A 16,525-nucleotide genomic window follows, 5' to 3' on the forward strand; every position below is an offset into this window, starting at 1 on the left:
AGTCATGCAAACAATACAATGTTTTGTCACATGCTTGTCTCATGTAACAAAAACATGAGAGCAATGAAAATGACAAATATCAACAGAACAAAGATGAGGACAGGAGAACAGTTTTCAAGCAATCAGAAGAGCACTTGGATACCTATTCTCCCATTTTCAGCCCCTGCATAACAGCACCATCACTAATACCTGTCTATCTGTATTTACAACCGGTAACCTCCAATTTTACTACTTCTTATGTTACCGCTCACTTTCATGATATTTGCACACACTTTGCTTCCATAAAAAAATGTCATTCTGAAAAATAAGCAGATGGCCATCTTGGTCATAATAGCCTAATATATCTATAGGTACAAATGTGATGGACTATACAAAAACACAACAAAAGATAAATTTGGGGTATTTTGTTCTTTTGTGCATTTTATAATATTTTCATAAATATTCCTAAATAGTAACTGTGTAAAACAAGTTTAATCTCTGGAATACAAACCTTATTTTTGTTACTACATTTTGTTTTGGAAAATGCTTTATTTTTCATAAGTCATCAAAAGCTAAAGCCTGATTACAAGTGCCTAGCAAATTAAAATGTTCTCCAGACCACCTGAAGGCAGGATAAGAAGTAATGGACGGAAAATAATCAAGGAGAGAACCAACCTAGAACTAAGGACAAATTTCCTGACAGTTAGAACAATTAATCAGTGGAACAGCTTGCCTCCAGAAACTGTGAATGCTCCAACACTAGAAGTTTTTAAAAAGATGTTGGATAACCATTTGTCTGAAGTGGGATACGGGTTCCGGCTTGAACAGGGGATTGGACTAGAAAACCTCCAAGCTCCCCTCCAACTCTATTACTTTATTCTGTTCTTCTGTTATTGTTGACATCATTTTGCAACAATAAAAGTGAGTGCAAAGCATACAATCTGTCGATGCCAAGAAAGTTAGTGACATGAAGATATATTGGATGGTAGTTGATTATTAGTGTTATCGTTATCACCAGAGTTTCTTTCACCCAGCTATTAACATTTTAAATCAGAAATAGTACAAGAACTGCAGATGAAGTTGATCCTCCCCCTGATTCTGGCCAACATCTTTTAACAGGCTCTGTGAAGACTGGAAGGAGTCATTGTGGAAAGAGTGATAAGGGATAATCTTTTTTTTTTTTTTTTACAGTGACTGAATAGCAAATTAAATGGTTGATTTGTTAAAATAAAAAAATAGAGTACAAGAAGCCATGGCATGGGAGGAAAAACCTGTGCACAAGGACCTCATGGTATGTGAGAAAGAAGGGCTTCTTTGATGGCATAAAGAAACACACAACCAACACTGTTGTTAAATTTGAGTGGTAATGGAATTCTGCTTTAGTTAAAGAAGTAACTGTTAGAATGGGGGGTGGGGAAGAGAAAAATAGTTCAGCATACTGTCCTGTTTTATTCTTTTTTAGATAGGAATATCTGTAGACCATTGCTATCATTTCGAACTTGTGTGACAGTATTCTCCTGCAGCATCCTAATTAAGCAGACTGGCCTCCAGTCTATCACTTATTGTGACAGCTTTTGCTAGATCCTTCTCTGTTGATATTAAATCAATAAAGGTGGGAGAAAAGGAATGGGAATGTGCATATGTATTTTCTAAGTCCCAAACTTCAGAATAAAACAATGATTCATAGTTGATCTCACCTCCCTAAAGGCTGCTTGTTTGTGGCATAGAGCTGTGTTATTTGACAGAATGCCTGTCTCCAATCACATCTACCTATCCTATTAGGTCCAGCAAAAAGGGCATGTTGTGAGTCATCTCCATTAAGAAATGTCATTTGACAGGACCTGGGAGGATAACCTTTTTTGTTGTGACATCTCCCCAATGGAACATCATTCCCCTTGCGGTCATGCAGGCCCTGATCTAGAAGACCTACAAGGTCCCTTCCAACTCTGTTAATCTGATCTTACTGGCCTTCTGGAAGGGCCAGAAGATATGGCTTTGTCATCTGGCCTGAAGATCTAATAGTGGTGTTATGGTGCATGAAAAATGGTTGTACTGTTAGTGTAATTGACTGTACTCTCCCATAGTTTTGGGTTTTTTTAAATAGTTGTTAGTGTTAATGTTTTAATAGTATTGTTATATTTATTTATTTTTGATTATGAGTTTGCTTGTGTGTTTAATCTTGTAAGCCAACCAAAATCATATGTAAGAAAAAGATGGCTAAATTGGTAAGAAATTTCTCTTGTTCTGCCCGATGAAGTATTTACGTCAAAAAAATAGTGTATGTGATTTATTGGGAATAGAAGAAAATAACTGAGTTATAATTGAAAGGATTAGTGCTAGTGGGCTTCTGGAAGAGTGAAAATATGGTTGAATAATTCTAGTTCTTGGGCATATGAAAGAAGTTATTAATTTGGATAAATGACACAAAATATTAACCCACTAATCGAAATTTGATTATATGCTATCAAGTTGGTGTTGATTCTTACATAACAACCTAATTTTTCTCTAATAATCTGTCCCTAATAAGGTCTTTAAGGACTTCCAATTACTGTGACTTACTCATCCATTTTACTGATGGTTGTCTTCTTTTCTTTCCTTCCACCTTCCCTACATTAGAGCCTTCTTTGCATTAAGACTTTGCATAATGTATAAAGTAGGACAATTTCCACCTAGTTTTTGTGCCTAAATTCAAAAGCACTGATACTCTTCCTATCCTACTTCTTCTTCAAGATCCACCTTTTGCTTCCATAGTGTGTCAGAGGGAATCTGGATATCTTTTCCATTGCTATTATTTTTTAACAATTTGATAGGTATCAAATCAGTACCAAAGGCTTTTTAGCTGATCAATAAATGTGACAATTTGTGACCAAGAATATGAAGGCCAAGGAGGGAGACTGTTTAATGAGGTAGGTTGGAATGAAACACAGATAGGTTGAAGGGTTGATAAAACTGATTGTAAAACTCATACCCATTTTTCTAGAGGAACCTTAGTTTCTGACTTATGGGATGAAGTGCTTGCAATTATCTTCCAGAAGACAGCAGGTTTTTTGTTTCTTGTTGCAAGAAAAAATCATTCTCATTTATTTTATATGTACATCTGCTTTTTTCTTTTTATAACTTCTTTTATGATCTAGAAGTTGATTCTTAGTAACATTGCAATTACTGAATTTATACAATTTGAAGGTTGCTACTAAATTTGCCCTGGCTTATGTATAGTCCTGATTTAAGGGGTTATGGTTCATAGGATGCTGACATATTAATAATGACCTTTGAAATTTGTCTGTCAATAGGTTATATGTAGTAACAGCTTCTGCAGAATTTGAGCTCTCAGTCAGGAGCTATAGAGCTCCAAGGTCTGATCTTGGGCAAGATGTTAAGCTGATCTCACCATCTTGTCAGACAATCCAGTCCTTGGAGTGGCTGGGCCCATGTCATAATTTTAATGTTCTGAAAAGTTGAGTTTATGCCCAAAGCCCAAATGAAATAGTAGTGGAGAATGTTCTTCAGCCATAGTTCAACTGTAAAGAATATACCAAATGAAACAAAATAGTTAGAAATCAGAATATTAAATGTAAAATTGAATTTATTGGACCTACTCCCCTATAGGCATACTCCCAGTAAAGTCATTGCCTATTCTGCCATTTAGTATGCAAAGCAGTGGCAGTATTCGACCGGTTTTGCCCAGTTCTGGCGAGCCGGTAGGCGCGATGAGCAGCGGAGACCGAACCGGTTCTCTCTGCCGCTCTGCTGTTGGGCCCACCTGCCCACCCAGGCTCCCATACTCACCTTTATCCTCTAATTTGAAGCACAGCTGCTTTGGACGGCACAGAATAGTGCTGCGTGGCAGCTGCTGAAGTGAACGGGATCGTGCAGGCTTGCAGGAGGTGAGTTAGAATGCCTCTGCGCCTGTGCAAAACGCCTCTGCATCTATGCAAAGTGCGCATTTGGCGCGCGTGTGCATGCAAAGTATGTGCACGTGCACAAAGCGCGCCCACCAAGCCACACCCACAGAACAGGTGGCAACAATATTTGAATCCCACCACGGATGCAAAGCCTGAATTTTCTTGTAATACCTTGTAGGTGTCATTCTGATCCCCAGAGTGATATAGTTGGCCTCTGTGATTCTGAGGGTGCAAGAGGCAATTATGGTTATTAGTTTGGCAGGAAAGGCTTTGTCATTGGTACCAAATCTGACATTTAGGTCACCCAGAAATAGAACACCAGGAATTGTGTCAGCCTAGGCAAACTGTGTCAAGTAATTCTCAGATTTGTCCCAGGTGACATTTGTTGGGAAAACCAACCTGCAAGGAGGTCAATAAATGTGTATAATTAGGAAAGCATGTTTCGTTAAGTTGGCCCTAGAGGCTAATGCCATTTGCTCACATGTGTCCCAACTGAGAAACTGGAGACTACAGGTTACCTGCATTTTAAGATATTAAGATTCTTGAGATCAGCCCTTTCAGGACCAGGAACACCATTAAGGGAATATACTGCATTATATAACCTTGTAATGGAAGCTGTAGAGTCCAGGTCTCTTGCAACAAAATTGAATTATATTTATAAATCAAATCTAAAAAATATGGAATCTTTCTGTTCCAAAAGAACCCTTTTAGCTTTTACTCCGTCTGCCGATTGATTATTAAACTATTCTACTGAAGAACTATCTATCTGAAGAAGACAGAATTTATTGAATAATGTGATATTTGGTGAGGAAAGGGACTTTCACAAATATTCTTTACTGATGGGGAGCATTGGGTTGGAAACCTGCCTGGATCTGTCTGAGAAAAAGAAGTAGAAAAACCCAAAACATAATATATCAGCTGAGAGGCCAGACTGAGATGGAAATGTTAGTGTAGATCAGCTGGTGAATATTACTCAAAGGACCCTTAATAAGGTCAGGTTGTAGGCTGAGGTGAATATCAATTTGTCTAGATTTGTAATTTGCTATTGAGTATGCCTCATATATGAAGTTATCTTTCATGCTTGACTGTGGCATATGTTATTGACATGCTCAAAAGCGGGGAAGGCATGCTTGAATTCTAAAGATGTCAGTAGGGGAAGGGTAAGCATCTTCCGTGCAGATTTTAGTGATGTGACTATTTGGGTATCTTCCACTAGATTCTTGATATATATGAGAAAAACATAATTATTCTTAATACTGAAATACCCACAATAGAACAATGGATTGTGAAGAAGGTGGTAATTATGTAATATAACCTTAAAGGGGGAGGAGGGAAAATACATTTGCTTGTAACTGTTGTAAAGAAAACCCAAAGTCATTGGTTGGTGAGCTTTTCTCTGATGTTTTTAGTTGTTGTTTTCTATTGTGGACAGGATTAATAACTATGCTTAAATTCTCTGAAGCAGGAAGAAGCTTTGCTGTCAATTGAATCAATTTCATTGCTTGTGCAAATCTTCCAGTTTTAGATAGAATCTCTGACTTTCTTCTTTGGCCTTTGTAATATAAGAATTGGGTCATTTTCACATGGGACAAGCAATGTTTTCTTAATGTTGGTTGAGCATTTGAATGTACCCTTTGCAGCCAAGGACAGAGTTAAGATAGAAAAAAGTGTGGTAGCTGTTCAAACTAGGTACAGTAGTTTGAGTTGAGATGTTACAATATTTTTAAGAGGTCTCACAATTAAGGCAATGAACAGATAAATAGGGGAAACTCCAAAATATTCCATTGATTATATTAATAACTTGCTAAAAATAATCATTTTTCCCACCATATTGGGGAGCAAATTAATATACAAATTAATATGTTCATAACATCAACAAAATAAAGCTGGCAGTGGAGTAATTGGCTTACAGAAAAACAAATGAAGTCTCTAGTAGCCTATATTCCTGCTTTTTAAATGTTATTAAAAACAGCTATAACTACAGTTAGTCCTCATTTTAGCAGTCACAATGGGGACTGGCAACTTGGTCATTAAGCAAAGTGGTTGCTAAGTGAAACCACAATTTTGCTTATGATCTTACTTCAACTTATTTTTTGGTTTTACAGACCTGCAAAGGTTGTAAATGTGAATATTTTGTTTATTAATAAAATTTGGATGGACATCCATCTCACAGAAAATTACTCTGGACAGTAGACAATATATAGAACTGATTGCAAGTTACTTCTCCATTATCACTATAACTGTGAGCAGTTACTAAATAAGCATTACCTGTAGTTAATTGTGTTGATAAGTCAGGGAAAAATAGGCTTGCAGCAGCATTGCCTTTGTTATTTTCTGACTACCTTCTGGCATGGGAATTTGCTTAAAGTGTTTTACTCTTTGTTTTTAATTCCTTGGGAGGAGTCTACATGAACAACAACCATTTCCTTCAAGTTACCAGTTTTATCAGTTGCAGGTTGCACAAAGTTTTGACAATCTGAAAAGTTAAGACAATACAGGTAGTTCTTGACTTACAACTAAATTAAGCCCACAATTTCCATCGCTAGACAGTTATTTAGTGAGTTTTCCCTCATTCTATGATCTTTCTTTCCACAGTTAAGTGAATCACTGCACTTATTGAATTGGTAATATGGTTAAGCGTGAAGTGAATCTGCCTTCCCCATTGACTTTGCTAGTCAGAAAGTTGCAAAAGGTGATCACATGACCCCAGGACACTGTAACCACCATAAATACATGCCAGCTGCCAACTGTTTTGATTACAATTACATGACCATGGAGATGTGTGTGAAACAGCAAGTCACCTTTTCCAGTGCTTTTGTAACTTTGAATGGTCACTAAGTAGAGAACTAAAAAAAGTGAGGAAAGCTTTACATTTACATGCTTATTCAGCTCATTTGCTAGAACCTCATTAGTCATAATTATAGATACAGGAGCTGATGTTTTTACTTACAAGAGCTGATGTTTTCCTGAAAGCCATTCCAAAGGAATCCATCAGTGAAGCCATGTCTAAGCTGGAATTCTTAACCTTTTCTTTTTAAATATTCAGGCACAAAATGCTAATGAGCAGAGAAATTATTATTAGACAGCCAGTAACTCTGTAGGCCCTGGATTGTCAAAAACTCTCCATTTTCTTTCATGATGACCAGTGTTTCGCCAGCATTGACCAATCTGACATGATAGCAGTCTTCCAATATTTGAGTGGCTGCCACAGAGAGGAAGGGGTCAATCTATTTTCTAAAGCACCTGTAGGCCACACAAGGAATAAGGGATGGAAACTGAACAAGGAGAGATTTAACCTGGAAATAAGGAGAAACTTTCTGACAGTGAGAACAATCAACCAATAGAACAGCTTGCCCTCGGAAGTTGTGGGAGTGCCATCGGAAGTTGTGGGAGCACTTGAGACCTTCAAGAAGAGATTTGACTGCCATTTGTCAGAAATGGTGTAGGATCTCCCGCTTGGGCGGGGGATTGGACTAGATGATCTATAAGGTTCCAACTCTGATTATCGGTTATCTGTTATTAGGGGCTGAGAGAAATAAGCTGGTTAAAAGTCTTCAACAGGTTTCCATAGCTGTGGGTGGACCTGATCCTGGATCATTTTGTTGTAATCAAATGCTTGATTACTATATCACACTGGCTCACACATTAAGTACATGTGGAATTCCTTTTTTTTATAATAAGGAAACAGATAAACTGTTATGTGAATAGAATAGAATAGAATAGAATAGAATAGAATAGAATAGAATAGAATAGAATAGAATAGAATAGAATAGAATAGAATAGAATAGAACACTTTATTGGCCAAGTGATTGGACACACAAGGAATTTGTCTTGGTGTAAATACTCTCAGTATACATAAAGAAAAGATACATTCGTTAAGAATCAAGAATCATAACGTACAACACTTAATGATAGTCATAGGGTACAACCATGATATCAGAAACTACATGAAAGTGGATGGGCCAGATTAATTTTTGTTTCTAGATATGGAATCGGGAGAACTTTATCTAATACTTTATATCAGAAAAGATGGAGTGAAAATTGTATTTTATGACATTGTAGAAGAATTTCATTGTGACTTGAGAGTTAATAGGGTTAAAAGACAATAAGACTATTCCTTCTTCTTAAGGTGGATACTAGAAATTTTAAAGAAAACCAAAGTCATATTAAACCTGTGGGACCTCTTCATAAATAAGATCTGCACTAGAGTTTGTATTAAAAATGTGACTATGATTTTTTAAAAAAATCTTCTGATAAGATTAGGTTCTATGGGGCAACTAATTTTCAACACACCAGAATTTACATGGACACTACATTCATTGTTGATACTACAGTGTTATCTTCACCAGGTCAGATGCACTGCCTTTTCTGGGTTAGAATTCAAAACAGTAATAATCCATAAATGCCACTTCTACTGCTGTGAATTTTCTCAGGCTCATTAAGGTCTTCGTTCATTGAAGCTTAAAACATTCCCTGAAATTTTGGGCAGGCACTAGAATTACCTGATAATTACTTACAATCATCAACATTTTATTTGCTTAGGACATTAAATCTTGACCTTTAGTTTCACAGCAGTTGTTTGAAACAATTTAGATTGCAGGAAAATAAAACCTTGTGTGAAGTCAAACAGCTGAAATAAATGCCAACTTCATAAAAGTTAGCAATTCTGAGGCTCACATGCGTAACTTGGGGGGTGGGGGAGGCTCTATTTCCCTCATCAGCTTTTCATTTCTCCTGGTGCAGCTTTTCCAAAATTGTTTCTCTTCAACTATGTGAGGTTTATAATCCTAGAATCCTAATTACCCCAGCTACAGGACATGTTGATTGGAAATTCTGTGAGTTGTAATCCAGTGGGAATTAGGTTGACGAAAGTTGCCTTAAATACGGACTTGAGTCCATTTACTAATGGACTCATTGCAATCTTCAAATGGCAGGTGACAGTTTCTGAGACTTAATAGAATTTGCTCACCCAGAAAATGGAACAGTCATGTCAATGTATGCACAAATCCTTAGTAACCAAGCACAAATTTGATGTTTTGAGAGAACCTGATGCCACTTTTTAAAGTTCCTGTTCCTGTGCACTGGATCATTGATAATCTGTGTGAAATCAGGAACAATCTACTGTTTTCACCTGTACTTATGATCTAGGAAAAAGTACTAGAATATAATAATGACTCAAAGGTATAGCAGAATATGGGAGAATCATAATAATCCTTCTGGAAGTGGAGATGGTCAGGAAACTACCTGCTCTTGGGTTGCATTTGGAAAACACTGGAATTATGATGTTACACACAGGTCTCCTCTTGAGTGTGGAACTGAGGAACAGGGAAGATTTGTACTGTATATGCTTCAGTCTACTGCAGTGTTTCTTAACTTTAGTAGTTTATAGATGTGTGGACTTTAACTCCCCAAAATTCCCCAGCCAGGATGGAAATTTTGGAAGCTGAGGTCCACACATTTTCAAACTGCCAAGATGTCACAATCCATTTCCAAAGTCTATAGAGTGTTTTCAATCCAGAACTCCTGGGATAATACCTCTAAATCCAACACAGAATCAAGCTCTGCAATTTCTCCTTGGCAAACTGCACTTGCAGATTTTTTGCAATTCCCTGGAGCACTGCACTCTTGTCCATTTACTGAAAAGACATTGAGCTCCTGGAGACATCAAGTGTGTTCAGTGAGGATGCACACAGAGAGAAAACCTGTCTTGAATCAATGTATGTACATCTTACATGAATTAAGGTTTTCTTTTTGCAGATGCCTGCAAGATGCATGGGCTTTTGCAGATATTGACATTACAGTGTTATTGACAATGCACACTCAAATGCATGCCTCAATGTAGGTTACAATTGAGCCAGGAATTTTGGTCACAAGTTCTTGCAGTCATAAACTGAGTTACCACATGACTGGATTCAATTTTACAACTTTTTTTACGACAGTTGTTAAATGAATCGCATGGTTGTAAGTCAGAATCCAGGTTATCTGATGGGTGGGTTTTTTTCCCCAAAAAGAGACAAAAAGCAATTGCAAAACATGATCATGTGACTGCGAGCACCATAACTGGGCAAAAATGAAAGTCAGTTTCCAAGTGCCTGAAATGCAATCCCATGGCCACAGAGATAGAACAGGAGTCATAACTTTGAGGATGAGTCATAGGTAAGTTTTTTTGAGTACTCTGTAACTTTGAAAATTAAGACTACTGTTCACCATTAAGGTCCAGTTTGCATCATCTATAACAGTGGTATCATTTATAACAGGGGTAACTCAAGGCCCGCAGGCCGAATCCGGCCTGTGGGGTGCTTAGATCTGGCCAAAAGGACCATCCTGGAAACAGTAAAGTACCGGCCTGTGGTGCCTCTACCAGCAAAAATGGAGCTTGAGAGGGCCGTGTGCAGCCCTCCCAGGCTCTGTTTTCTGTCACGATGGCCTCCTGCCATTTGGGGGGGCATGCATAGCCCCCGAGCTCCGTTTTCTCTGACAGAAGGCCTCAGGAGGCTGTTTCAGCTGAAAATAGAGTTTGGGAGCCCATTTTCTCTGGCAGAGTGCTCGACCACCATAGACATCTCTGATATAAGTAACATCAAGGCCATCCTGGCTCCCGAGGTCAAACACAACCCTGATGCAGCCCTCGATAAAATCGAGTCTGACACCCCTGATCTATAACCAATGTTGTTAGAAGTAGTCTTCGATTTATGATCACGATGGAGCCAAAAAATTCTGTTGCTAAGCAAGACAGTTGTTCACTGAATCTTGCCCCATTTGTTGCCACTGCAGTTAATTGTTAATTGAATCATGAAGTCAGTAAGTGAATTTGGCTTTCCCCATTGACTCTGCTTGTCAGAAGTTGGGAAGGTTACAAAGGGTCAGGACATGACCTTGAGAGAGTGCAATTATCATAAATGCCAGTAGCCAAGCAGCCACATTTTGATCACATGTTCATAGGGATGCGACAAGAGTCCTAAGTGTGAAAAATGGTCATAATTCATTTTTTTCAATGCTGTTGTATCTTCAGATTGTCTTTAAATGAACAGTTATAAATTGAGGACAATCTAAACAGAAATCCAGTTTACCATGCAATCTTTTTTGATGCGTTTTTTAAAATGTTAACAGTTGATAGCTGCAGTTGAGATATTCATCAGGAGATTATTACTCATTACATACTCGTTACAATGAGGAGAAAAATTAAAACCAAATTCTAAGGGAAATTACTGCAGATGTGACACAGAAGAAAGAACAAGTAACAACGTAAGAATTCTGTGTCTGATTACACTGAAAGCAATAAAAAGTACAATTGGCTAACAGATGGGAAGTAATATAGGGTAATAATAAAGAGAATAAGGAGATTTATCCTTGCTTCATTTTGCAAACACTGGTAATAAAACAAATGTTTCACCAAGAGTTCCTTTACAATTTTCATGGTATCACAAATCACTGAAATGAAATTAACTGAATTGTATACAGATACTGAAAACTCAGCTCTGTTATTACATACCAATTCATGAAGCCCCAGCCTTGTATTGTGATAGAAACAGCATGCACAGACTGGGTTTTGCATTTGCTGGTCTAACTAATTTTGAAGACAGAGATATTACAAAGACTGTGCAGAAAGAATCTATAGACTTATGTAGCCAATAGGTGTAATGCTAACCTTCTGTTTCCACAATTATTCTAGCAACATTTTCACCTTGCCAGATAATATTCCCTACTTCAGTTACTAACATGATAAATACAAAACAGGAGAAGAACATGAATTAATATATGCTTTATAATGATTATGGATTCAAAACTAAGCTGGAGAAACAATATCATTGATTCTGTATTTAACAAAGAAATTAAATCCTATAAGTAAATAATCAAAAAGCTTTCTAAAATATCTGGCATCCAACCTGTTCAAGTAAAGATCTACTCAGTCTGGGAAACATATTGCCTGAGTGCCTAACAAAAGCTCTGAATTTATCAAGCTGGTCTCAACTTGTTTATATGATTATGGACTAAGTGACTCTGAAGATAACAGAGATAGTTAAGGAAGAATAGAAATCTATCTTTCATTCTATTTTCTTTGTGGTTTGCTGGTGGGATTGCAAAAACACCTGCAATTTCTTTGGCGATTATGATTTATATTGCAGTAATCAAAACTGATATGCCTTTCATAGTAGAGTAGCTGTTATTTTTTTTAAAATGGAGCTTTTTGAACCTGAAATTGATACTGTATTGCCCAATAATGCAGATAAAAGAATAAAGTTTGGGGTAAGAAAGCTGTTGACAAATGACTGAAATAAATACTTTAAATAATCTTACAATAAGGATTACTGAGGCAGAAAATAATTTACTGGCTCGGAAACTTAATTCCTTAACATATTAAGTATTATCCTAAAGAAATGTAACAGAAGAAGGGTAGGAGGTTGGTAAATAGGACCAAGAAATTCTAAACTGATGGGCCAATTTAACATGAGATAACAACATTTTTGTCATGAGCATAGTCACCAAATGTGTTAATTAGTTCTCCAAATTAAGGTTTATTTGATTCTCTGCTCAGATAGCTTAGCAAATTTTAAAATGATTATTGTACAGATTACTTTTTCATTCAGGTCTTTATTTTTTGTTTCTAAACAACCAAAAATTGCTCCACTCCTGTTCTGTGACAGCCTTAAAGGCAGAGGAGTCTGATGTTGCAACTCAGCCTCCCAACCTTCTGGAGAGCTACAGAAGGCAATGAGTGTAATATTATTATTTCAGTGAAAGGAGTAGATTTGGTAATATTTACAAGGGATGAGGAGGTGGGGACTCAAAGCAGGTAGCAAGCTAATTGTGGTATCCCAATACAAAAAAATAAATACATTTGCACATGTTTCTGTGTCACACATGTGTACATGTGCTCCAATCACCAACTTTGCTGTTTTGATTCTCTTCTGCAGATACCTCTGGGCGAATTTGTTTTTTGGGGGGGCATGTATTAGATGTTTTCAGAGTGGGAGTAAAAACAGCAGGGAATTAAACTTTTGCTTGCCAAGCCAAAAGTTTTATCTCTTAGTTATGGCTCATTTCTCAACCTGGAGTTCACACAGAGACCTACAGTGTGATATATGTTATGGAATTAATCTTTTAGACAACCGCTGATACTCAAATATAGGGAGAAAGTAGTTTATGGAGGCATTCTGTGTTGCTTGAGCTTACACATTTTACTTTTAAATCTGTATTTTTATGGAATCCAAATTATTATCGCAAGGAACTGTATACAACGAAAAACTTTGTAAACAGGACAATCATACATATTACCTATTGAATAATTAACCCAATGTTAGATACAGCAGAGAATCCAAAATTCCCTTTGTAAATAACATACCAGTGCATTAATTAAATATTACTAAGAAAATGATTTTCTTTTGCTCAATCAATACCTAAGGCATGAATAATTTTGTTGTTTTTAAATAATCTACTGGACAATCTGTTTGTAGTTATGAAATTCCTTAGTTGATTACCTATTTGTTGTATGCCTAACTGCAACCCTAATGTAACTCCAAACAGATACACAGTGTATACTAGTATTGAATTTTACACTCACTATAAAGTTCATTTTTATTTATGTATCATATTTGTAAAGCTGCTCAACTCCACAGCAACTCTGGCTGGTGCACAATATTAAAAACAAATTTACAACCACAGTAAAAAAATAATGTAGACCATGTAGATATTAAACAGGAAAAGGAAGCCCTGTATCACATCACCCATTAGGGCCTCGTGTCAATCTTTTTCCTGCTTCCATGACTGATAGTATTAAAATCCACTGAAAGAACAGGGATTATCAGAACAGTAACATGCTATCCTGGCTTTGCAAGAGGCCATCCATAAACTATCAACCATGATGCTATCTGTGTACTATATCCTAACCTGAAATAAGACTGAAACAGTCCTGAATAATCTGCTTCCTTCAGAGCCCTCTAAAACTGTCTTCTTAGCAAACCTCCTAAGAAAAGGAAGGTTAGAGTGGGTAAAAATTGTGCAGAACTCTTGGATCCAGCAACAACCTCTTAAAGGAGATGTTCTATCGCCAGAACAAAGTAGACTCGAGACCGGAGTTGAGTTCAGCTCTTTATTAAACTGTCAACTTCAACTAAAGTCGAGCTGCGGCAGCCCTTTTTATAGCGGCTGCTTGCGGCTCGCAACCAATGACATTTATTTAAAACTCCCGCCACTTAGGCGGCCAATTAGAACTGTTGTTATCTACCAATTGCTAGGCGGCAGTATCTGTCCAATAGGAATGCAGTATTATGAGCAAAACAAGTACATAACAGGAGAAGCATATCACGAGTGAACTAGGCCATCCTTCTGAAAAACTGGTATTTTTGAATGGAATCTGAAGGCAGGACAAGAAGCAATAGATGAAAACTAATCAAAGAGAGAACCTAGAATTAAGGAGAAATATCCTGACAGAACAATTAATCAGTGGGATGACCTGCCTCCAGAAGTTGAGGGTGCTCTAACACTGGGGGTTTAAAAAGAAGATATTTGTCTGAAACGGTATACATTTTCCTGCTTGAGTAGAGTGATGGATGAGAAGACTCCATCATGCCTTCCAACTCCGTAATTGTGAATCAATTACACACCACCTGAAAGAACTTCATAAATCAAGAGGGTAATGACCAAACAAACAGGCAGTCAGGTTAACAGTCCTGAGGATCATGTCTACTTCCTAGGAGTTTCACATTCAAACAGTTACCAGGCAACCACATAAAACATCCATCACCTCAAATGTATTGGCTTAATCACAGTCCAATTCTAAGTGAATATGAATTTTATCTACCAGATGTCTAGAAAATTCAAGCCAACTCTTTGCAAAATACCCAGTCCAAGTGACAACTAAGACCTAGGTTGATCTGCCTACCAGATACATAAGAAATCTCAACTTTCTTATGGAACACATTAAAGTTCATTTGTTGCCTGGGATCTAATAGGTTCTAACCCACTGAATGGATAGGGGGAATGCCAGTAAAGCAGTACACTTATCAGAGATTGACGGAGCAATGGCAAAGGACTGTTGGCTATGTTCTCCACTCCCAGATTATATTTATATTTTCAAGATTTTTAATCTCCAACAGCAATGCATATGGTCAATATGAATGCAGTACAGTATCATACCTATAAATACATTCAGCTGCATCAGAAAGATAATGAAATGTAGCACAAGACTAAGTTAAAGATTCAAATAACTTGGACATTCAGTGAACTCTTCTTTCTTTGCATCAATATTATTCTTGTGGCATCAAATCTGGTAGTTTTGCAAACTCTCCCCTCTCCTCCCCCAAAAATTTAATGTTTCCACTAGAAACATGAAAAATAGTGTGAAACACTGACTTCACTCAGTAGCCTGGTATAGGAGCAGTGGCAAGGTAAGGTTTTCCTTATCTCCAATCCTTCAAAAAACAAATTTTTCAAGTAGTTCAAGAGAAAAAGCTACATACATATACTGTAAATTTAAATTTCTCATGGCACTTTCATGCATGAACTATCATGTACGTTTTCATTATTAAATGATGTTACCTTGGTGGTGTAAGTGTGTCCATCAGAACCACAAACAGAGCTGGCATGTGTTAGAGGACATGGCTTGCATTTTACTAAATTAGATGATCCAGCCCAATGCCTCTGGGGCAAATTTCCTTTCTTTTGCCGAAGGCTGTGAAAGATATGCAGAAGAGAGATTAGAGACTGAAAATGACTCTTTACATAACTGAAAACAATCCGCATTTTGTGTAAAGTAATATCCATTTCAAATCCTGACTTCTTCAAGTACATTTGAAAAAGAATTAAAGAGTAACCTGGTAGCTATTGTTAATGTAGCCACCCCCATGTTATTAATGATGTTCTTGAATGTGACAAGATGACCGAGCCAGACACAGCTTATTACCTTTTCAAGAAAAGAGGGAATTAGAAAATATTGGTGGTGCAAGTAGAAGAGGTAAAGTTATACAGTACATTTGTTTTTATATCCTGATAAGATGAAAAGGGGCATGGGAGTATTTAGCATAATATATACATAATTTCTCTGTTATTTATTTATTTGATTTCTATGGTTGTCCATTCACCAAGCAACTTTGACTTAAATGTTTAAAAACAGCTATCATTATAAAAAAGAAAATAAAAAATGTCTTATTTAAATAAAGTAATACTATGACAGGGAGAAATACGTTCTAAATATACATTATCAGAGGTTCACACAGCATACTGCCCATCCATAAGGAAAGGTCTACAGGTCTCCCAAAGGTTGGCATGTTTAGAACTACCTTGCTGCAAACAGAAGAGAAGTTTAGTTGTCTAACTTGTTTATTTACTCCTTCTTCAGCAGAAATGCACAGAACATTTCATTTGTACTCCAGATTTTCTTTTTTTTTTAAAATAAAGTTTTATTTAGGTTTTTACACATACAAAATACAAGTAAAACATCTTTTTTGAAAATAGCATGGTTCCAGGTTGAACTTCTTTATACAGACACAAAACTCAATTTCATGCTCCTTTTTGTATTCTATTCCATATCTTATACTATTTTACATTTTCTATATAATTTTTCCCCTCTTTTAATTTTCTCAATTTTATTTTGATTATCTCATCTCAATTCAAATCATTATATTTATACTTTTGTCGGTTCTGTT

General features: G+C 36.8%; 1 protein-coding gene across 2 annotated transcripts in view; it reads right to left on the reverse strand.

Moving 5' to 3' along the window:
* SPOCK1 (SPARC (osteonectin), cwcv and kazal like domains proteoglycan 1) overlaps positions 1-16,525 on the reverse strand; it is a 528,048-nt gene that overhangs the window by 188,447 nt on the left and 323,076 nt on the right. For both annotated transcript variants that reach the window (XM_087955273.1, XM_087955274.1), the window contains exon 5: positions 15,420-15,552. In XM_087955273.1, coding sequence (XP_087811399.1) covers positions 15,420-15,552 — 133 coding nt within the window. The remainder of the gene's footprint in view (positions 1-15,419; positions 15,553-16,525) is intronic.

This window comes from Notechis scutatus, chromosome 2 (assembly GCF_049901735.1).
Source record: "Notechis scutatus isolate UNSWTSFEM ecotype Mainland chromosome 2, rNotScu1.2, whole genome shotgun sequence".
In the NCBI taxonomy this organism is placed as follows: domain Eukaryota; kingdom Metazoa; phylum Chordata; class Lepidosauria; order Squamata; family Elapidae; genus Notechis; species Notechis scutatus.